The sequence below is a fragment of the Notolabrus celidotus genome, chromosome 9 (assembly GCF_009762535.1).
Source record: "Notolabrus celidotus isolate fNotCel1 chromosome 9, fNotCel1.pri, whole genome shotgun sequence".
Lineage (NCBI taxonomy): Eukaryota > Metazoa > Chordata > Actinopteri > Labriformes > Labridae > Notolabrus > Notolabrus celidotus.
In genome coordinates, this window is record NC_048280.1 from 32,639,453 (window position 1) to 32,660,804 (window position 21,352).

A 21,352-nucleotide genomic window follows, 5' to 3' on the forward strand; every position below is an offset into this window, starting at 1 on the left:
AAACTGACCTTTGTGTTTATTAAGACAGCCTACAACAAGCATGCCTCCCTCCTAAGCTCCTTGTTAGCACACATGTGTGCAGGTAATGAAAAACGGAGGAGGGGTTGAGTTGTATTTTATACAGTCTATGGGCTGAACAAGCTCCGAGCTCTGACTTCAGTTACAGACCGGATGGCGTTGTGACGTATGAAAAACACTGAAAACTGAAACGGCTGGTTTCAGCACACATTTACAGAAAGGTGGTCTTTTCATTTTCGGGGGGTTTGTAGACATGCCAGGGACACATGTTTCAGGTAGAGAACATTTAAAAAGTCCATTTTGCATGATATGTCACCTTTAAGAATTGACCATGAATCAGACGTAGACTTCTCTTTAGAAAAAGAGTAGATTTAAAGGGGCCGTTGGTTGCCTATCGGTCTAAGCGCCCCACATACAGAGGGTAAAGTCCTCGTCCCAGAGGTCGCCGGTTCGACTCCCGGTTGCGACCATTTCCTGCATGTCCGCCCCCCCTTGGTCATGTTGCCTGGATTTAAGAAAAATCTTTAGAAGATGTTGGTGAATGAGGCCCAGTGTTCTCATTGATGAGACGACATATCACAACATGTCGACCTGAGGATGTCCCTTAAACCTGAGTCTTCAACAATGTTGACTTGAAAGAATTCAGATTCCACCCATAGCTTCTTCAGATCCACACACTCTTAAAAAGATCTCTGTCAGCTTTTGTGATGCAGCTTCAGGCTGAGATCGGTCTGATCAGCTGCACCTGTATGCTTCGTTCATTGGAGGAAGCTCAAACTCAAAGAACTTCTGTGGTATTCAAATTCTGTTCGACAGTTTGGTAAACAGTTCAAAAGCACGGTGATGTTAATGTTTTCCATCATGACTGCAGCAGGAAAGAAGAAGACGGCTTAACTACGGTGTGCAGAAAGGGACAAAATAGCATGCAGTTAAAAAATGTATGCTTTCATTTTTGACTTCATGATTACCTTGATCGCAGCAGCCCTACAGTTCATTCAGTCTGGGTCAATGAAGAACCATGTCCAAGTTTGAGTTAGAGTGACTGACCTTCGTGTACTTGTTAAAGCTCTTGAGGATGTCCCAGCCCCAATCGCGGTACTTGAGGTCCCCGGTGAATCTGTACAGGTAGAAAAGGCTCTCCACAGTCTCTGGTCGCAGGAGGTTGTGTCTGTCTGCCAGCTGTCACAGGAAACACGAGGGGGAATAACAAGACGTTAGAAGCCAGATCTGACTGTCCTCAACCTTGTCCTGAGAGTCAAGGTGATCAGAGGGAAGTTTTGACCCCCTTATGAAAAGACAACGCTACCTTTACGTCGATGTCTCTGTTGCTTCCCTCGTGCATGTTGAAGTGGACGATCTCTGGACTCAGGCCCGTCTCCATCTGGACGTACATCTGGTAGCAGGTCTCCATCAGCTGTTTGGCTAGGTCCATGTGATCAGAAGGAAGGCCGTTGTGAGCGCCGAGGGCCAGAGTGCCTGGCAGGAAGCACACCAGGTGGTCCTGAAACAAAGCAACAGTGGTAATATGTTCAGGACTGGCTTCCCTACTTCCATTGTTAGTGTTCAAGTACATCTAAAAGCTATTCTGAGTGGACGTAAGGACTAACTTTCCTCCCTTTTAACCCTGATTGATCGAACTCACATTGTTTGTTCGCTGGACATAGTGCAAATTGTGGTTCCCTTAAGTCTGAAGTAAGAAACTTTCCTTCTCCTAATGCTTAGAACTTGAAAATTAAGTTTCTCCTGAATGTTTTAAGCCCCTCTGTGAAGTCTCTTGAGCTTGACCTCTGTGTGCAGATTCTTTATCTGATTATTTTAATGCTGTTTTGTTTTTTATTCAAACTGAATGTTGTTGCTCTTCCTGCCCTGGTCCCCTCTGGTTGAGAGATCTCATCTCTCAGTGGGACGGACCGGGCTGACTGAAGGTTGAATAAATAAATACATTTAAATAGTTTCTTCTCGAGAAAGTAGAAGACAGTAAATGTTATCAACCTTGACGTGCAGCAGTTATCTCCACATGAATAACTAAACAGACTCAGCTGACCTTTGAGCCTCTTAGCTGCTGTTGTGAAGTTGAATCTGAATGTTATTAAGCTGCAGCAGAGAGCATGAGCAGGAGGAGAGCTGTCCAACAGAGTTATCAGACCTGCATGGAGCACCACTGTCTGAGACAGAGAACAGGTGTCTGTTTTCTGCTGCACACACACACACACACACACACACACACACACACACACACACACACACACACACACACACACACACACACACACACACACACACACACACACACCACACACACACACACACACACAAGCATAGATTATATCTCCTGTTTGACTAAATTTCAACATGTGTTGTCTTTGTCAGGGGATTTACTGCAACCCTTTACATCATCATCATCCTGTCAGGTAAGGTTTAAATCAATGCAACAGCTGGATAGGACAGGTGAGAGCTGCTGTGCTAAACAGTACAGACCATGTGCTGTTATAATGAGTCATCAGATTATGTTAACACACCGCGAGAAGCAGTAATGGATCTCTTCCCGTTACATGATCGAAATACGGATAGGCTGTAAATGCGATCTATTCAAAGTGCCAAGTGACCTTTGACCCCACCATACAAGGAACACCTCAGAGAAGGAAGTCAAGAGGAGAAATAACCTGCTTCCCAGTAGAAGAACATGAAGTCATACGGTCTGTTTGGCATAAAAATGTCTGTGTTCTGCTCTTCATCTGTAACGCACGCACGCACGCACGCACGCACGCACGCACGCACGCACGCACGCACGCACGCACGCACGCACGCACGCACGCACGCACGCACGCACGCACGCACGCACGCACGCACTTTATGTGAACAATGATGTGAATTGTGTTTTTCAGGTGGGTAAATTTGGACAGAGGTTAATTTTGAAACTGAGCCAAAGTTGAGCTTTTAGGTGAGGTTGCATCGATGACAGTCCATCAGGCTTTAAAGTCATTGAATGTGGAGGTGGGCATGATGTAGGCTCAGCTGCAGGGGAGAGATGTGTGGGAGGTTTGTGTGAGCGGTGCCAGAGTTAATTAGCACAGGTATAAACTGTTCACTGATTGCTCTCCTCTACTCTGCAGCAGCATGCTGGACCTGGTAGAGACAGGCTGTTTTTGAAACTGCCTGCTATACTGGCAGACTGTCCTGATTTGGCCATAAACATTTTTAAGAGGAAACTCAAGAACTACCTTTTTAGTCTTGCCTTTAACTGAGTTTTATTCTTATGACAGTTTTATTTATTTATTTATCATCTAGTTCAAATTTTAGTCACTTTTTATTCTATTTATTTATTTCTTTAAGTATAGCATACTTATTTTCCTTTTATGGTTTAATATTTTAGTGTTTTATTATCTTAGTAATTTATTTTATTCATTTATTAATTTAAAGCATAGCATCTTTTTTTCCTTATTTGGTTTAATATTTTAGTGTTTTATTATATTAGTAATTTATTTTATTTATTTATCAATTTTAAGTATATCATCATATTTTCTTTTAATGGTTTAATATTTTAGTGTTTCATTATCTTAGAAATGTATTTTATTTTGATGATTTTAATTTCTTTTGTTGAGTTTTAACATCTTATTTTACCTCCAGTGTTTCCTCATTAAGATATCATGAGAGCATTTCCTTGGTTCGTTCAGCAACTTATTTTTCATTTTTTTTATTTGTATTTATTTATTTTATTTGTATTGTTTTTATTATCATTGTTGCATATATTGTGTTCTTCACCTTAGGATTGTGGGTGGGTTTTGGGGTCGGGGCTGGGTTGGGATGAGGATGGGGATTTTTTTGCACTTTGTGTTACAATATCATTATAGGAAAAGCGCTTTATAAATAAAGCCTGATTGATTGATTGAAAATTCAGTAAGCAGTAAGTAAACAAGAGCAAAACCTACAGTACGCCAAAACTACCCGGATGTGGTACTGATTCAGGAACATTTCTCAGTATGCATCGGGCCAGTCTCCCACAATGCACAGCGCTAACATTCTGCTTTTTCTTGGGGGCACTCCGTTTTTAGGTGCTGTGAAAATTGTTCAATTCCATATAAACTACCTCTTAACTTAATAAATTATAAGTGATGCCAAAGAAGCAGTTTATCTATCAGCTTCGCCGTTGTTTACTTCCGCTTTCTGAAACCAGAAATCCAGCGTCGCCTGGCCCAGCATCCTGCAGACCAGATCCAACCAGTCATACAACAGACTATCTTCAAACGCAGTATGTAGAATGTAGTATGCTGTACCGATTGTATCCTGCATACTGCATTTGAAAGTAGTCTGTAGTATGACTTAATGTATCTGGAAGCTGTTTATAAAAACTGACTGAGGTTGGAACAAACTCAGAGCAGCAGGAGGTTTTCTTCTTTATTTATTTAACCAGGTAAGAGACTCATTGAGATTTAAAACCTCTTTTTCAAGAGTGACCTGGCCAAGACGGCAGCACAAAGCACACAAATAGAATACAGTGTTTTAAACAGGTTCTGAACATTACTGACCATTTTAGGGCTGAACTGTCCGTGTGAGAGCTCTCCAACAAAGGTGAGGCCGTTAGGGGAAGACTTCTGCAACAGATTCTTCTTCACTCCTTCCATTGCTTGCAGATAGTCCTCCAAGAAGCTAAACACACACACGCACACACAATGATTTTCATACATAAACTCATATACATTAATAAACTTGTGACAACACAGGGGTGACAGATTTTACTCCAAGTTTTAAAAGAAGATACTCAGTGAAGAGGTTTGATATCTGTGTTGTGCTTGTTTCATGGATAACATGTTTTGACCTCCACCTTACTTCTGATAGAAAAAGAACTTAACATGTTGGTTAATTGGATCTGAATGTATTGATTATGAACCAAAAACATCTACAATGAAGTGCTTTTGCACTAAAGGTGCATTTCGACCAAGAGTTCCAGGGTCTTTTGGCCCCCAGAACTACTTTACCCTGAACTAAAAGGTTCCTGGTCCCCCATTGTTATCTGCGTTTTGACCAGGGGCTGAAGTCCCTGGTAGATAGTGCAAATCAGGCCAGTGACGTATGGAGGAAATAAAAAGTAATTGCACTACACCACCAGACCAGTAGAGGGCAGTAAAACAAAGACGAATGCCATTCATCACAGATGACACCATAGAAGCAGACGGACTGGCAGGTATCATTATGAGCAACACAACAGTTAGCCTGTTAGCATGAAGAGACTCAGCTGGAGCTGTTTTAGATGGTGCTATATTTCATCACAGATGGATTCACTGAATCAACACGTGAGAGGAGATAAGTGCGAGTAGCATAGACGTTTCAACACGGCTTTAAAATCCTTTTGAACTCAAAAAGCCGTGGCAGAGATCGGCCGGTGTTTTGGTTTAAACCGCGACCCTGTTAACTGGAGACTTTCAGCCAGATGCATCCCTCATAAACGTCTTTAGACGATCATTAAATATCTGATGAGGATATTTTGACATTTTAATAAAAACTAAACTAGGTTGCATTCCCAGGAACTCCCTCTGTGTTTCAACAGCTGTGTAAACTCCACAAACACTGACACGTTCAGCTGAAGGTCTCCAGTTTACAGGGTCACTTTTAAAACCATAACATTGTCTGGCTTTGTCTTGTCTCAAAAACAGGCTTCCTTTTCATGTAAAGAGGTTCAACTTGATAAGAGGGAAGAAGGTTTTATTCCTCATTTACCTTCCTTCTTATTTACCCTCAGCACAAACACAGAGGGGATGTAGTGTGAGTGATGTAATCAGTGTGTGTTCAAACACCATGTGACTCTCGAGCAAGCCCTCAGCTGGAGGATTAAAAAATGACATGCACCCAATCAATGACAGTTTCTCTACCACACACAGAACTGTCCTGCGTGGAGTTTGTTTTTAAGAACAGACATGCAGAGAGTATTTATGTAGGCCAGCACCCAGAAGTGACACCAAAACACACTTCACACTAATAATTCAGACAGTCAAAGCTGCTTAATCTAAGCCTGTGGCCTGCAGCATGTCTGAGCGTCTGGAGGGGATCGTTGTTCCACTTTATTAATCTTTCAGCAGTCCCACTAACACGGGCAGAGACACCCAACACTGACAGATTCACTCAAACACTTAGTTTAACCCCGTCCACTGATACCATCATGTTTGGGATGTGTTGTCAGAGCTGTGAAGTCATATCAAGTCAGTGAACTCTGTTTTCATGAAGTGTCTTTAAACTGTTTCATGCGTTGGTTGGAGATTCTGTAGTTTGAGGATTAGCAGCTTTTCTTTCACCTCTCACTGCACGTGTCAACACATTCATATCATATGTGACGGAAATGAAAAAGGGGGCGTGTCCAATAAGGAGTTATGAGGCATCACCCACGGCCTCATTTTCAGCATAGACATATATATACACAGTGGGGCAAAAAAGTATTTAGTCAGCCACTGATTTTGAAGTTCTCCCACTTAGAAAGATGAGAGAGGTCTGTCATTTTCATCAGAGGTACACTTCAACTATGAGAGACAAAATGAGAAAAAAAATCCAGGAAATCACATTGTAGGATTTTTAAAGAATTTATTTGTAAATTATGGTGGAAAATAAGTATTTGGTCAATAACAAAAGTTCAACTCAATACTTTGTAACATAACCTTTGTTGGCAATGACAGAGGTCAAAGGTTTCCTGTAAGTCTTCACCAGGTTTGCACACACTGTAGCTGGTATTTTGGCCCATTCCTCCATGCAGATCTGGAGACTGGCTAGGCCACTCCAGGACCTTGAAATGCTTTTTACGGAGCCACTCCTTCGTTGCCCAAGCGGTGTGTTTGGGATCATTGTCATGCTGGAAGACCCAGCCACGTTCCATCTTCAATGCTCTCACTGATGGAAGGAGGTTTTGGCTTAAAATCTCACGATACATGGCCCCGTTCATTCTTCCCTTAACACGGATCAGTCGTCCTGTCCCCTTTGCAGAAAAACAGCCCCAAAGCATGAGGTTTCCACCCCCATGCTTCACAGTAGGTATGGTGGTCTTGGGATGCAACTCAGCATTCTTCTTCCTCCAAACACGACGAGTTGAGTTTTTACCAAAAAGTTCTATTTTGGTTTCATCTGACCACATGATATTCTCCCAATCCTCTTCTGGATCATCCATATGCTCTCTGGCAAACTTCAGACCGGCCTGGACATGTACTGGCTTAAGCAGGGGGACACGCCTGGCGCTGCAGGATTTGAGTCCCTCATCGGGTAGTGTGTTACTGATGGTAGCCTTTGTTACTTTGGTCCCAGCTCTCTGCAGGTCATTCATCAGGTCCCTCTGTGTAGTTCTGGGATTTTTGCTCACCGTTCTCATGATCATTTTGACCCCACGGGATGAGATCTTGCGTGGGGCCCCAGATCAAGGGAGTTTATCAATGGTCTTGTATGTCTTCCATTTTCTTACAATTGCTCCCACAGTTGATTTATTCACACCAACCTGCTTGCCTATTGTAGATTCACTCTTCCCAGCCTGGTGCAGGTCCACAATTTTCTTCCTGGTGTCCTTGGACAGCTCTTTGGTCTTGGCCATGGTTGAGTTTGGAGTCTGACTGTTTGAGGCTGTGGACAGGTGTCTTTATACAGATAACCAGTTCAAACAGGTGCCATTAATACAGGTAACGAGTGGAGGACAGAAGAGCTTCTTGAAGAAGAAGTTACAGGTCTGTGAGAGACAGAAATCTTGCTTGTTTGTGGGTGACCAAATACTTATTTTCCACCATAATTTACAAATAAATTCTTTAAAAATCCTACAATGTGATTTCCTGGATTTGTTTTCCTCATTTTGTCTCTCATAGTTGAAGTGTACCTCTGATGAAAATTACAGACCTCTCTCATCTTTCTAAGTGGGAGAGCTTGCAAAATCAGTGGCTGACTAAATACTTTTTTGCCCCACTGTATATATATATATATATATGTAGACACCGCATTGACTACCATGTTGCATGTGGCAATCTATAAAGACGCACACGCACATGTACGTAGAAACACGTCTCCTGACTGCTGTTATATGTCGTGCCTACATTTGATTTTGTTTCACATACAGTTGTCTCTTAAAAAAGGTCAGTGTTAATAAAGTCATTTATGATTTTGAATCACTTTGATGTGTTTAGTGTTAATTATAAAAGCCCTTCTCATCCTGTATTTGAAAGAGTAAATGCCTTCTCTGTTCAATTGGTTCAAATGTCTCAAGCACTTTGTCCTCATGTGATATAAAACATGATATATGGACAACTGACCGTAATACAATTCAATTAAGCAGTGGGATAACACAGTCTATGTGTATGTATGTCTATGATCTTCGGAGCGCTTCTCACAAGCGATGGGTTACAAATCGTCGACTACAATCATCTGCTCTGAAAAAGCTGAGTGCTGGAAACGCTGAGTCACATTTGGGCCTGAATAGGAAGTAGGCACTGCCAGCACAAAAAAGGCGTTTAGGGCCTCTGATGTTTCATTTGAAGGTGTGATGTTTGAATGCATCAAACTTCATACAGTGAATATCATGAGTATGAATGTAGTAACGGTCTGACTCACTGGTCCTCCTTCTTGCCTCCTTGGATCCACTGTTTCAGCAGGTATTCGTAGTAGCTGTCTGCGCGGGCTCCCAGCGTGTAGATTCCTTGATGAGTGAACTGCCCGCTGTTCGTGTTGATGAACATTGGCACCAGACCGTCTAGCTTGCCGTCCAGTTTGTGGATCTGTGTCGTGACCTCGGCCACCGCAGCCTGAAAATAAGAGGTCCGATGAGTGAATCCGTGAATACACTTACTTTAAATCCCCAACCCTAAAGGAGGGATGAAGAAGTCTGCTGCAAGGAAACAACAGCAGCAGCTAACATCAAACCAGGAATCACTGCATCCAAGATCAAACCGGACCTCTGTGTGTGTGTATGTGTGTTACCTGGTACTGTGGTTCCTGTGTGAGACGGGTCAGCTCTCTGAACTCCAGCTGGATGCTTGCAACCTCTGCGACAGTGCTGTCCGAGGTCCAGCGAGGGGGGTGGGCGGTGCCTTTCCCAATGTTCACATCAGAGTAAGGGATCTTGGACGGCGTGTTGAAGGCTGGCATGAGTCTGGAGCCGATGTCTTTCTGCAGAAGGGGAAGCATACATTGTGCTTGCATCAATCCTTTTAAACACGGACATGAAATAACATGAATTAAGTGCGTGTGTGAGGACTCACGGCTTTCTCGAGGAACACAGTGTCTCCAGTCAGATTGTAGGTGCTCAGCAGGCCTCCCAGGATGCGGATGGTGCTTTCAAACAGGTTGACGTCTACGTTTTTGCTGAATGTGAGCTCTGTGGACACCCAGGTCTTTGCTTCTTCAAATTCTGCAATGCAAGAATCACTAAATGTTCTGGACAGGGGAACTTAGAGATCCACCAAACTCTTCTGAAAGTGTTTCATAAATGTTATAAATAATGCAAACAGTGCAAGAAGTGTATGTAGCTGAACTAAGGGATCAACCAAGCACACCTAGTTAAAGTTCCAGGAGCAATAGAGACGATTTCAGTTTACTTTTGTAAGAGCCATCTATAATTATTTGCAGGGTGAGGATGGTTTTCATCTCTGTACTTTACCGGAGTGAAAACAGAAGTGGGTGATAAAGAGACCCTTCAGGTTTTGCAACATCTGCTCTACAACCATCCTCAATCTTTCAAAATACATCCTGGATTAAGCTACACTCTTTTTGGAGGCAGGTGTCTGCAGCTCATGAGTTTTAATATAAGCGGTTTGGTTCTAAAACACTTTTTATTCACATCAATCACCTCAACTAATGGTGACTAATGACTGTGACCCACACTCAAATGACATGATCTGTTGGCTGAGCAGGGCAGTTATCTCTGACATCGTTTTCAGTCCGTTTCAAAATCAGTGAGACGAATACAACATGAAACAGGGACGTGATGAAAAACCAGGAACACATAGAATCGAACCGAAATGTTTGCGTACGTTACTCCTCTATTATAAATATATATTGCTTTTAACAATAGTTTATATGTAGTCTTGTACCAAGTATAAGCCTTATCTTAACTATGTAAACATGTTATTCTGCTTTTGATGTCTTATTATGCATTCTAGTACTTTGGAGTTCCTTTATTTTTTTTTATTATATTTATATATATATACACCCACATTTTTTAAAGTTTTTTATTGAAAATTATGCCACCTCTAAGAAATGGTAGCACCAACTTTCAAGGCTTGACTAACCTCAATTGCTGCAGAACAGCAACCCATTTCTTGTTCCCTGAAAAAAGCCTTTTTGTATAATTCTGAAATGTACATTCTTTTTTCAGTTTTGGGTAATCTTACATTTTCTTTTTTACCTCTGGCTTTCACCACTTACCTTTGTACAATTTAAAGCTATCCAAGAAACCTGAACTGCTTGGATTTTAATAAAAAAGTAGAACAATTGGGGTGTTCTAAAACTTTTGACCGGTAGTGTAATATATATATATATTTTTTTTAATTTATTTATTTTTTTGTCCTTCTCTGAAACACTTTTTAACTTTGTTTAGAAAGTGCTATAGAAATAAAGATTATTATTATTGTTATTCTGAATATCTTTAATTATTCAAATCACACAAAAACATGACAGCAAAAAGAAGAGTTAAAGGTAACATATCATGCAAAATGGACTTTTTAATGGCTCTCTACCTGAAATATGTTTCCCTGGCATGTCTACAAACCCCCCGAGAATGAAAAAAATCCATCCTGCCCCTGTTTTGATTTCTACACCTTTCTGTAAATGTGTGTGAAACGAGCCGTTTCAGACTTCCGTGTTTTTGTTACGTAACAACAATATCCTGTCTGTCACGGAGTCAGAGCTCGGAGCTTGTTCAGCCCATAGACTGTATAAAATAATGCTGAATCCCCCCTCCGTTTTTCATTCCCTGCACAAATGTGTGCTAACAAGGAGCTTAGGAGGGAGGCATGCTAGTTGTAGGCTGTCTTAATAAACACAAAGGTCGGTTTTACTCCCCACGTCTGCAGATTTGAAGATCTAGTGGATGATTTTTAATTATCATGGATAAGTGCTAGCGCTAGTTAGCATAGCTACATAGCTACATAGCTGCATGTCGTAGCTGTAGCTGTGTACCAAGACACACGTCTACATACTGACAAATAAAACAACAAGAAACACAGAATCTTTGACCAATCCTTCAGAAAAGGTCCCGCTGCCTTTCTGGCAGAGGTCGGTTTTACTCCACACGTCTGCAGATTTGAAGATCTAGTGGATGATTTTTATTTGCCATGGATAAGTGCTAGCGCTAATTAGCATAGCCACATAGCAACATGTTCATAGCTGTAGCTGTAGCTGTGTACCAAGACACACGTCAACATACTGACAAATAAAACAACAAGAAACACTAAATCTGTGACCAATCCTTCATAAAAGGTCCTGCTGCCTTTCTGTTAGAGGTCGGTTTTACTCCCCACGTCTGCAGATTTGAAGATCTAGTGGATGATTTTTATTTATCATAGATAAGTGCTAGCGCTAGTTAGCATAGCCACATAGCTACATGTTCGTAGCTGTGTACCAAGACACACGTCAACATACTGATAAATAAAACAACAAGAAACACTAAATCTGTGACCAATCCTTCAGAAAGGTCCTGCTACAGGCGCCTCTACGTCTGGATCAGATTCTGGATCAGATTCAGAGGGTTGAAGTAACAGCAGCCGTGTATATTCAGCCAACATGTAAACATTAGATCAACGTGCTGGACAGCCGAGGCACATCCACTTCCTGAGGGGGCGTGGTCAGAGAGAAAACAGACTGTTCTGAGGAGGACTGAAGAAGAGGGCTTTTCAGGCAGACCAAAATCTGATTTCAAAGTGTTTTTTTGAGCATAAACTTTAAAGACATGTTTTGGGGACCTCTTAGACCAATATATGTTGATGAAAAAAGCGTGATATGTCACCTTTAATAGAAAGTTTCAAAGTGACAGATATCAGAGAGGCTAACTGTCTTCATCCTGCAGCAGTCTGCCACGAGACATTCTGCTGCTGCAGCAGTGTAAACTCTGATCTTTGTGTGTGGTAATAAATAACTCTGTGATGATTACACAGCTGTGCGTTATTTACAAACAGGAAGTAGTAACCACGACAGTGCAGACCTCTGAAGCTGGCAGCTGTCTGTGTGACTGAAATATACCAAAACATGTAAACGCAACTTAAACACATTTGTGTAGTTATGAGTCTGACAGACGGCTCCCCAGTGTCTATGTTTAGTTCCAACTGAATACCAACTAACATCCTCGTGGATATTTAAAGTCTTGTGATTCAAGAAAAATCCAGAATTCAGGATGAATCCAGAAGGATCACGTCCCTGATCTAGAATCTTTGGGATATAAACATAGAGAGCTCAGTCTACCTTCTTTCAGTCCGAGGATCCACATGGTGTCCAGGGCGTCGATGAGCGTCAGACCCAGGCCGAACCACTCGCTGTAGGACTTGGAGAGAGGCCTGAGCTCATCGTGGCCCCAAGCGAAGTCTTTGTAACCCTTCCATGCATGTCTGAAGGAGTCTCGCACCGCCTCCAGCCTGTTGGCTTGAAACACAAAGTGTACACACACGATGTCTGTTATTATTCTACCCGAGTCTACAGAGGGATTCAGACTCCAGGACTCTAATGGTTCATTAATTCAGATCCAGCTCTAGGACACTCAAAACTAACTTCTTAAATCTCTGACGTGGTTAGAGAAGTGAAAGAGATAGTGTTAAAAGGTGCAGAAGGTACCTGTCTCCTTGGTTGTTTCAGCCTTCTGACTGGCAGGTAAAGCCTCCTTATTGTCCTCATCTTTAGTTGCCAGTGTGCCCTGCTCAGTGTCGATCACAGCCCCACGCCAGCTGAACCACACCACAGGTCAAAGTGATAAATAACACAAATATATACCATGTGTTCAGACCTATTTCAGGTTATAATCTCACTCCAGGTCTCACCTGATGACCACCTCCTCTCCATCTTTCTTCTTGTCAGCTGCCCTCTCTCCCAGCTCATTGTCTGAAATGTTCCCTTTCACCTGGAGTCGGTTCTGAAGGATGGGCGGTCTTCTCTTGTTGGATAATTTCCTCTGTAGAAAAAGAGATGAATAAGAATATTTATTTCATGTTATTAAGAACAAAAAACTAGGATCTATGCATGTCAGGAGTTATTTACACACACACTTGTGTTCACTTTGGAAATGTTGGGTATGTAAAACTCTAAAATCTATCCTGCAGATAAAACATCTAGTCAGAACAGAAGACAGACAGAAGATGGTTAAAGCTGCAGCTGTGAGCGTTTACAAACAGCTTCTTCATGTTTCAATAAATGAAGTCATGAGAGGCTTTAAACTGTAGGTCACCGCTGCTACAGTTTACGCCCTCTTTTCTGCGTGACTGGTCAAATCTCTACATCACACTGAGCTCTGTAATACTTGAACCCTGGGTTTCTTTCCTCACTCTCATTCTTTTTCTGACTCAAATTTTAAATGTTTATTTCAGACGGTGCGTGACTTTTGGCTGAGTATGAATAGTTACTCACTGAGTTTGTGATTGCAAAGCACTTAAAGAGGAAGCAGCTCAAAAGGACTTGGTTTTCTTGTGAAGTTAAAGGTTGTTTTGTACATTTTTATGCTAACAATGTTAGCTAATGTCTTAATAATGGAGATTAATTTCAAGCTCAGGTCCAAATGGAGGAATCAATAACAACAAAAATAAAAAATATGCCATGATAATTAAAGAGAAGTCTGGTGTTATACAACTCAGGTCGTTGGAGTGGTAAACATCAGCACTGTGTTGTTATTATTATTAGTATTATTATTATTATCATTGTAGTTATCATAGTTTATATTAATAGTATTATTATTATTATTATTTTTTATTATTATTATTATTATTATTATTATTATTATCATTATTATTGTTATTATTATTATTATTATTAACATTATTGTCATCATTATTGTTATTTTTATTGTGACTATTATTATTCTTGTGACTTTTATTATTATTGTTATTATTATCATTATTATTATATTCTTATTTTTATTCTTATTATATTTGTATTATTATTATTATTATTATTATAGTTATCATAGTTTATATTAATAGTATTATTATTATTATCATTATTGTCATCATTATTGTTATTTTTATTGTCACTGTTATTATTATTGTTATTATTATTATTATTATCATTATTATAATATTTGCATTCTTATTATTATAGTTATCATAGTTTATATTAATAGTATTATGAATATTATCATTATTGTCGTCATTATTGTTATTATTATTATTATTATTATTATTTATATTATTATTATTTATATTATTATTTATTTATATTATTATTATTATTATTTATTATTATTAATATTTATATTACTATTATTTTTAAAATAATTATTATTAAGGAGGTAATAACCCTGGTCCACACTTCAACACAGTCGGTTGCAGTAATTCACCCAAAAACGGAGTGCCTGCTGCTCACAGAGGATGTTTTCTAAATCCGGGTAGATTAAGCATACTGCAGATTTGTCTCGTTTACACACTGCATGTTACAAACTACATTTTGACCAAATCAGTCCATCCTGCTCATATGGTAGACGTTTTTGAATACAGCCTCTCTCTCTCTGGTCTCCTCCTCCCTCTGCCTGATGCACACCCGAGTGCTGTTAGCGCTCAGGGAGAGGGAGGTGATAGATGCAGGTGTTGCAGAGGCTCTCTCTGGCACACACAGGTTTAACAGAATGTGGTGAGGAGTGTTTTGTTATTCTCTTCCTTACCTTTCTTTTTCCCCGGGCGGTTCTTTCCCTGACATGTTTTGGATTGTTGGGTTCTGTTGTTTCAGTTTATTGTTTTAGTTTGGGCTGGAGACCTCTGATAGTGAAGTTATCTGTCTTTTATTTTCTCAGGTTGGTTTTTGTTCTTAGTGTAGAGAGAGGTGCTGAAAGTGGTCGACTGTGTGGCCTCGCACCTTCCAATCTTTTAAACATTTTGGGGGTTTCACTAAAAAAAAGCTTGTGTATGTGAACTTTAAATCCTGTGTGACGTCCCTTTTTTATATGGTTCAGTCTCTCTTAACAATCTGAACCCTGCTGAATAGTTCCTTCTAATTTCAGTATCAGCTCTGATTTGCTCCATCCATGCACCCCAATGTTCTTCCTTGTTTGTTATTCTTGCTTCTGATGATGATATAAATAATTGAGCTTCTTTTGCTAATGATTGGACTTTGCTTTAGGAATCAGGGACATGTGCTGTGAGAGCCACAGACATCATTCAGGTCATCTTCACTGTTTCAGGGTGAAGCAGATATCCGACAGACCCTCCAATAGAAAACTGTCTGTATGTCTAAATGTAGAGTGGGAGTCTTAATGTTGGTTTTTAAAAGTGAAACAAGATTTCAAAAATGTCATATTGTATAAAATACTGTAAGAATGAAAGAATCTTCTATTTCAAAACATTCTGAATGAACTCCACTTCTTAACTAAAGAGCGTTTCTGCTCACTGTGGAGGTGTTACATCAAACCAGTAAGCACAACCTCAGATCACAAATCTGTCTGTTAATCCAAAGTGATTCGGCTTTAAATAACAACCAGATGCCATTCAAGTCCTGACTTAACTCCACCTGAGACTGGGAGAATCTGCAGCAGCACGCAGCCACGGATCTTCATGCTTTTGATGTTCAAGCTCCAACAAACAACATGTTTCATAAAAGCTGCAGCAACTCAAATATTTGATATCAGCTCGGAAAGATGAGCACTTCATTTCAGTTTTCCAGTTTTCACTAGTTTACCTCTGTACCTGCCAAAAACACGTCATCAAATTAAGATTTCTATCTGATAGCCTGGCTATCAGTCTGCACATACTTCTCTAAAGAAAGCGTTCAGAGAAGAGAAGAAGAGATGCAGTAACCTGGGAGGTTTGTTCAGGAAGTGGTAGTTGTTGCTCCTGTTTGACGGGCTCAGGCAACACATGAGGGATGACGGGCCTCAGGACGCTGTTTGTGTCCGTGTTCTGCTCTTCATCTGTAAGGCCTACACACAGACACACACACACACACACACACACACACACACACACACACACACACACACACACACACACACACACACACACACACACACACACACACACACACACACACACACACACACACAGTATGAAAGCAACAAGGTTTAAAGATGACAGATCGGCCCAATGACTTCTGAGCATAGGGCTGGGCGATAATTCGATAGGGATGATTATCGTCATGGAATTATCGCCCAGCCCTATCGCGATCAAATTTTTTCCAGTATCAATATGACAAATGTTCAATAACAATTCGATATAAATAAACATGTAATTACACTCCCCCAACCACTAAAAAGGGGGGCGCTAATGAGCCTTAAACGCTAGTTGTTCAGCCCATAGACTGTATAAATTACAACTCAACCCCTCCTCCGTTTTTCATTCCCACACATGTGTGCTAACAAGGAGCTTAGGAGGGAGGCATGCTAGTTGTAGGCTGTCTTAATAAACACAAAGGTCGGTTTTACTCCCCACGTCTGCAGATTTGAAGATTTAGAGGATGATTTTTATTTTTCATGAAAAAGTGCTAGCGCTAGTTAGCATAGCTACATAGCTACATGTCGTAGCTGTAGTTGTGTACCAAGACACACGTCGACATACTGACAAATAAAACAACAAGTAACACTGAATCTGTGACCAATCCTTCAGAAAGGTCCTGCTGCCTTTCTGGCAGAGGTAGGTTTTACTCCCCTCGTCTGCAGATTTGAAGATCTAGTGGATGATTTTTATTAATCATGGATAAGTGCTAGCGCTAGTTAGCATAGCCACATAGCTACATGTCGTAGCTTTAGCTGTGTACCAAGACACAAGTCGACGTACTGATAAATAAAACAACAAGAAACACTAAATCTGTGACCAATGGTTCAGAAAGGTCCTGCTACAGGCGCCTCTCCGTCAGGATCAGATTCTGGATCAGATTCAGAGGGTTGAAGTACCGCGGGTCTGTGAGCAGCCATGAATATTCAGCCAACATGTAAACATTAGATCAACCTGCTGGACAGCCGAGGCCACATCCACTTCCTGAGGGGGCGTGGTCAGAGAGAAAACAGACCGTTCTAAGCAGGGCTGAAGAAGAGGGTTTTTCAGGCATGCCAAAATCTGATTTCAAAGTGTTTTTTTGAGCAATAAACTTTAAAGACAAGTTTTGGGGACCTCTTAAACCAATATATGTTGATGAAAAAAGCGTGATATGTCACCTTTAAATATTAACTTCATACACTTCATTAAATAAACTGTCAGGATGTGGGTTAAGGAAGAGCACAGAGACAACTTCTGCTGTACATTTCTAACACGTTTAATGTCCACCCCGACCGTAGGACAACTGAGCACTGAATAACAGTGATGCATTCACTGCACTGTGGGAAACAACATCACTCTACCCATAAACCTTAGTAATCTTAAAGGGGAGAGCACAACTAAAAAAAAATACTCTACTAAACTGATCCACAATGTGATATATCTTTGTTGCAAATTTTAATCAAATTATGCAATTTATCTCAACCTGAGAAAAATAAGAATCTACAAACTAAAACCACAGAAATCTCATTTTACACTAAAGACCTGCTTCCTGTTAGCACAGTCAGAAATGATGGATTCAAGAAGCTTATTAGAGAACTAAACCCAGATACAAGCTAACAGACTGTCTTCAACTTTCACTTAGGAGCAAAAATCTGCCTTTAAATTCAAATAAAATAATGATTTGATATTTATCGTGATAATTATCAATATCGACTGATATTAAATATTTTATCGTGACAACATCTTTTTCAATATCGCCCAGCTCTATCTGAGCAGCGTTAACTCAGTCAGCATCCAACAGCTCCGTCTCCCCCGGACACTCAGCAGGCCTCCGCTCACACTGAAGGGGTGTATCAGATGTGTGATGAGTGGAAGTCTTACCTCTGAGGTGTTCAGTAACAGAAGGATAGGAAGCAATTCCACAAATAAAGAGAAGCACGAGGAAGAAGAGGATGAGGCTCCGCTGCAGTCTGGACAGCTGCTTCCATTTCTGCAGACACAAAAGGGAGGAGGAAGATGAAGAACACCAACTTCTTTACAACACCACATTTATTACTAATAATTTTGGGACATCTCTTTGACATCTCTCTACTTTTATTTACTTAATTAATTCAAAAAGCATACACTCCCTTTGGAAAGAAAGTAGTGTTAGATTTTAAAATAAACTAACTGTTGTTAGTGAAGGATTCATTGGAAAAGGTATGTTTCGTAAGGTTGTTTCCACTAGTTCAAAGTTATCAGAGCTATTTTTTTTCACCTAAAGCAATATAAAAAGATAGATAGAACTATGCATCAGCAAAACAATGTGTCTATGTGGATCATAAAACATCACATACACTTCATATCGATGTTGGTGAACCTCATGGTCTAATCTGAGGATGCTTTCACACCTGTGGCTCGTTTGATTCAGACACAGATGATAAAATGATGCTTTGTTGTATTCTTCCCACAGGTCGTTTTGTCACACAACATCACAGACATGTCCTTTGGTCATTATGTCACAGCCAAGCGGCAACCTCCAGAATTGAAGCAAATGCGGAAGTGTTAAAAAGTGCAGTTCATCAAGCGTCCACTAGAGGCTGGCTCCAGAAGTACCAGAAGCCACATACACACCAATTCAAAGTAGACGATCTTTACAGCAGAAATAAACATGTTTACAGCCTGGTACAAAAGACGAGTGTCGTCTGAATAGCTAGATTACGAGGAGGCTAAAGGCCCGCATCTTTACGCCAAACTAGCTCGACAGAAGTATGGTTGACTTCAACATTTATAATATGGCTCCCGCCAATGATCGGCTTCAAAACAGCGCATCTGACTGTATAAATAATGGACGTAGTATCCGTGATGTCACCCATCTGTTTCTGAAGCGCTGTTTTGAAGCCAGTGGGCATCGGGAGCCATATTGGAAATGTTGAAGTCAACCATACTTCTGTTCTGACGTAAAGAGGCGGGCTTTGAGCCTCCTATCAAACAGCTACAGGGTGCCCACCTGTCAATCAAGTCAGCTGTTATGAACCCCCCCCCCCCCCCTCCAGTATGTGCCGATGAGCTATCCAGACTACACTCTTCTTTTGTACCAGGCTGTAAACATGTTTATTTCTGCTGTAAAGATCGGCTTTTTTTGAATTGATGTGTATGTGGAATTCTTTCTTTACCTTTCATTTGAATTTGATGCTCAGACCATGATCACATGGTATGGAGCCACAGAACATAAATTACAAATAACAAAACAATATAATGATGGCACACGGCATGTTTGAAGTACAGCAGATCTTACTTAAACAATGGAAGGACATTCTTCAGAAAAGCTCCTAATTTACAGATAACTTTCGGCTTATCTGATTGCAAAAGCAGAATTAATTCAAACACAGAGGGACGTTGAAAATAATACTTGGGTATGAACCTCTCTCTATTATTCAGAATGCTTGTGTTCCTGCAGTCAAACAAAATATGGTACTCATCCCCTACACGATCACCATTACAGAGATTACAAATCCTCTGTTTTCTATCCAGGCCTTTATACCTTCCTGTGACCTTAGGGATCTGGTCCTCAAGTGGACACTCGAGGAACTGCAGTTTTTTAAACTTCCGCGTTGGCTTCAGTTTTTGCTGCCGGATTGGATGCCGCTAAGCCATACAGATGTTCCCTATCAAAATAAAAGCTTAAAGGTGACAGACCAAAATATATTGATGAAAAAAGCGTGATAAAAGAGGTCCCCAAAACATGTCTTTCAAGTTTATTGCTAAAAAAAACACTTTGAAATCAGATTTTGGCATGCCTGAAAAACCCTCTTCTTCAGCCCTGCTCAGAACACTCTGTTTTCTCTCTGACCACACCCCCTCAGGAAGTGGATGTGGCCTCGGCTCTCCAGCACGTTGATCTAATGTTTACATGTTGGCTGAATATACACAGCTGCTCACAGACCCGCGTTACTTTAACCCTCTGAATCTGATCCAGAATCTGATCCTGATGGAGAGGCGCCTGCAGCAGGACCTTTCTGAACGATTGGTCACAGATTTAGTGTTTCTTGTTGTTTTATTTGTCAGTATGTCGACGTGTGTCTTAATACACAGCTACGAACATGTAGCTATGTGGCTATGCTAACTAGCGCTAGCACTTTTCCATGAAAAATAAAAATCATCCACTAGATCTTCAAATCTGCAAACGTGGGGAGTAAAACCGACCTCTGTGTTTATTAAGACAGCCTACAACTAGCATGCCTCCGTCCTAAGCTCCTTGTTAGCACACATGTGTGCAGGGACTGAAAAACAGAGGAGGAGTTGAGTTGTATTTTATACAGTCTATGGGCTGAACAAGCTCCGAGGACTGACTTCTGTTACAGACCGGATGGCGTTGTGACGTATGAAAAACACTGAAAACTGAAACGGCTGATTTCAGCACACATTTACAGAAAGGTGGAAAAATCAGAACAGGGGCAGAATGGATTCTTTTCATTTTCGGAGGGTTTGTAGACATGCCAGGGACACATACATCAGGTAGAGAACCATTAAAAGTCGATTTTTCATGATATGTCACCTTTAATATACACCGGTGGAATGTCCTAACCTAACATAAACAGACATCAGAAGTTAATGTCGAGTCAGTCAAGTCAATCATACTAAAATGTACGACCTCCCACCGGTGAAAATAAGACTTTTTAAAGACATTTTAAGGCTTTTCATTTTGAAAACCTGATTTAAGACTTTTTAAGACTTTTCAAGGACCCGCTGGAACCCTGCTATTGTATGTTGTGGAGTACAGTCTCAAAAAGAAGAGGAGCATGCCCTCCTCAGATCCACAGTGACTCTGTGCACAGACATGCTGACGAGTATTAGAGCTGGGAAAAGCGGGACAGCAGACCGGAGCAGTGTTCTTATCCTTATCAGGGATTAGCAGAGGAGGAAATGAAAGCTCTGCAAAAACAAAAAAAAGGAGGGAAGTGCGTCTCTGAGCAGATCAGGATGTCAGTCACTCACCCTCCAGCAGGACTGCCTCCTCCACTGCTTACTGTTGTTGTAACCTCCACTTCCCTTTTCAGCGAAGCTTATAGAAACATATTCCTGTCGAGGTGGAGAGTGCATGTCTGGTGCTCAGCCCTGAGAAGAGAGAGAGACAGGAAACAGACGTGTTACGGAGATCACAAAGGAGGCGATACCTGAGCCCAAACACGAGCATGAAGTTAGCTGAGACTAGCTTCCACCTCCTGAGCTGCATGTCTTCATCT

The 21,352-nt window shown here is 40.8% G+C and overlaps 1 protein-coding gene across 1 annotated transcript in view; it reads right to left on the minus strand.

Annotated features, from left to right (window-relative positions):
- Positions 1-21,352, minus strand: part of man1b1b (mannosidase, alpha, class 1B, member 1b) — a 35,035-nt gene that overhangs the window by 7,670 nt on the left and 6,013 nt on the right. The window contains exons 3-14 of the mRNA XM_034691437.1: positions 21,105-21,224; positions 18,009-18,117; positions 15,954-16,075; positions 12,996-13,126; positions 12,793-12,902; positions 12,427-12,603; positions 9,231-9,379; positions 8,950-9,138; positions 8,584-8,774; positions 4,545-4,665; positions 1,325-1,519; positions 1,066-1,197 (exon numbers count right to left, since the gene is read on the minus strand). Of these exons, the coding sequence (XP_034547328.1) occupies positions 1,066-1,197; positions 1,325-1,519; positions 4,545-4,665; positions 8,584-8,774; positions 8,950-9,138; positions 9,231-9,379; positions 12,427-12,603; positions 12,793-12,902; positions 12,996-13,126; positions 15,954-16,075; positions 18,009-18,117; positions 21,105-21,209 (1,731 nt within the window). The 5' untranslated portion in view covers positions 21,210-21,224. The remainder of the gene's footprint in view (positions 1-1,065; positions 1,198-1,324; positions 1,520-4,544; positions 4,666-8,583; positions 8,775-8,949; positions 9,139-9,230; positions 9,380-12,426; positions 12,604-12,792; positions 12,903-12,995; positions 13,127-15,953; positions 16,076-18,008; positions 18,118-21,104; positions 21,225-21,352) is intronic.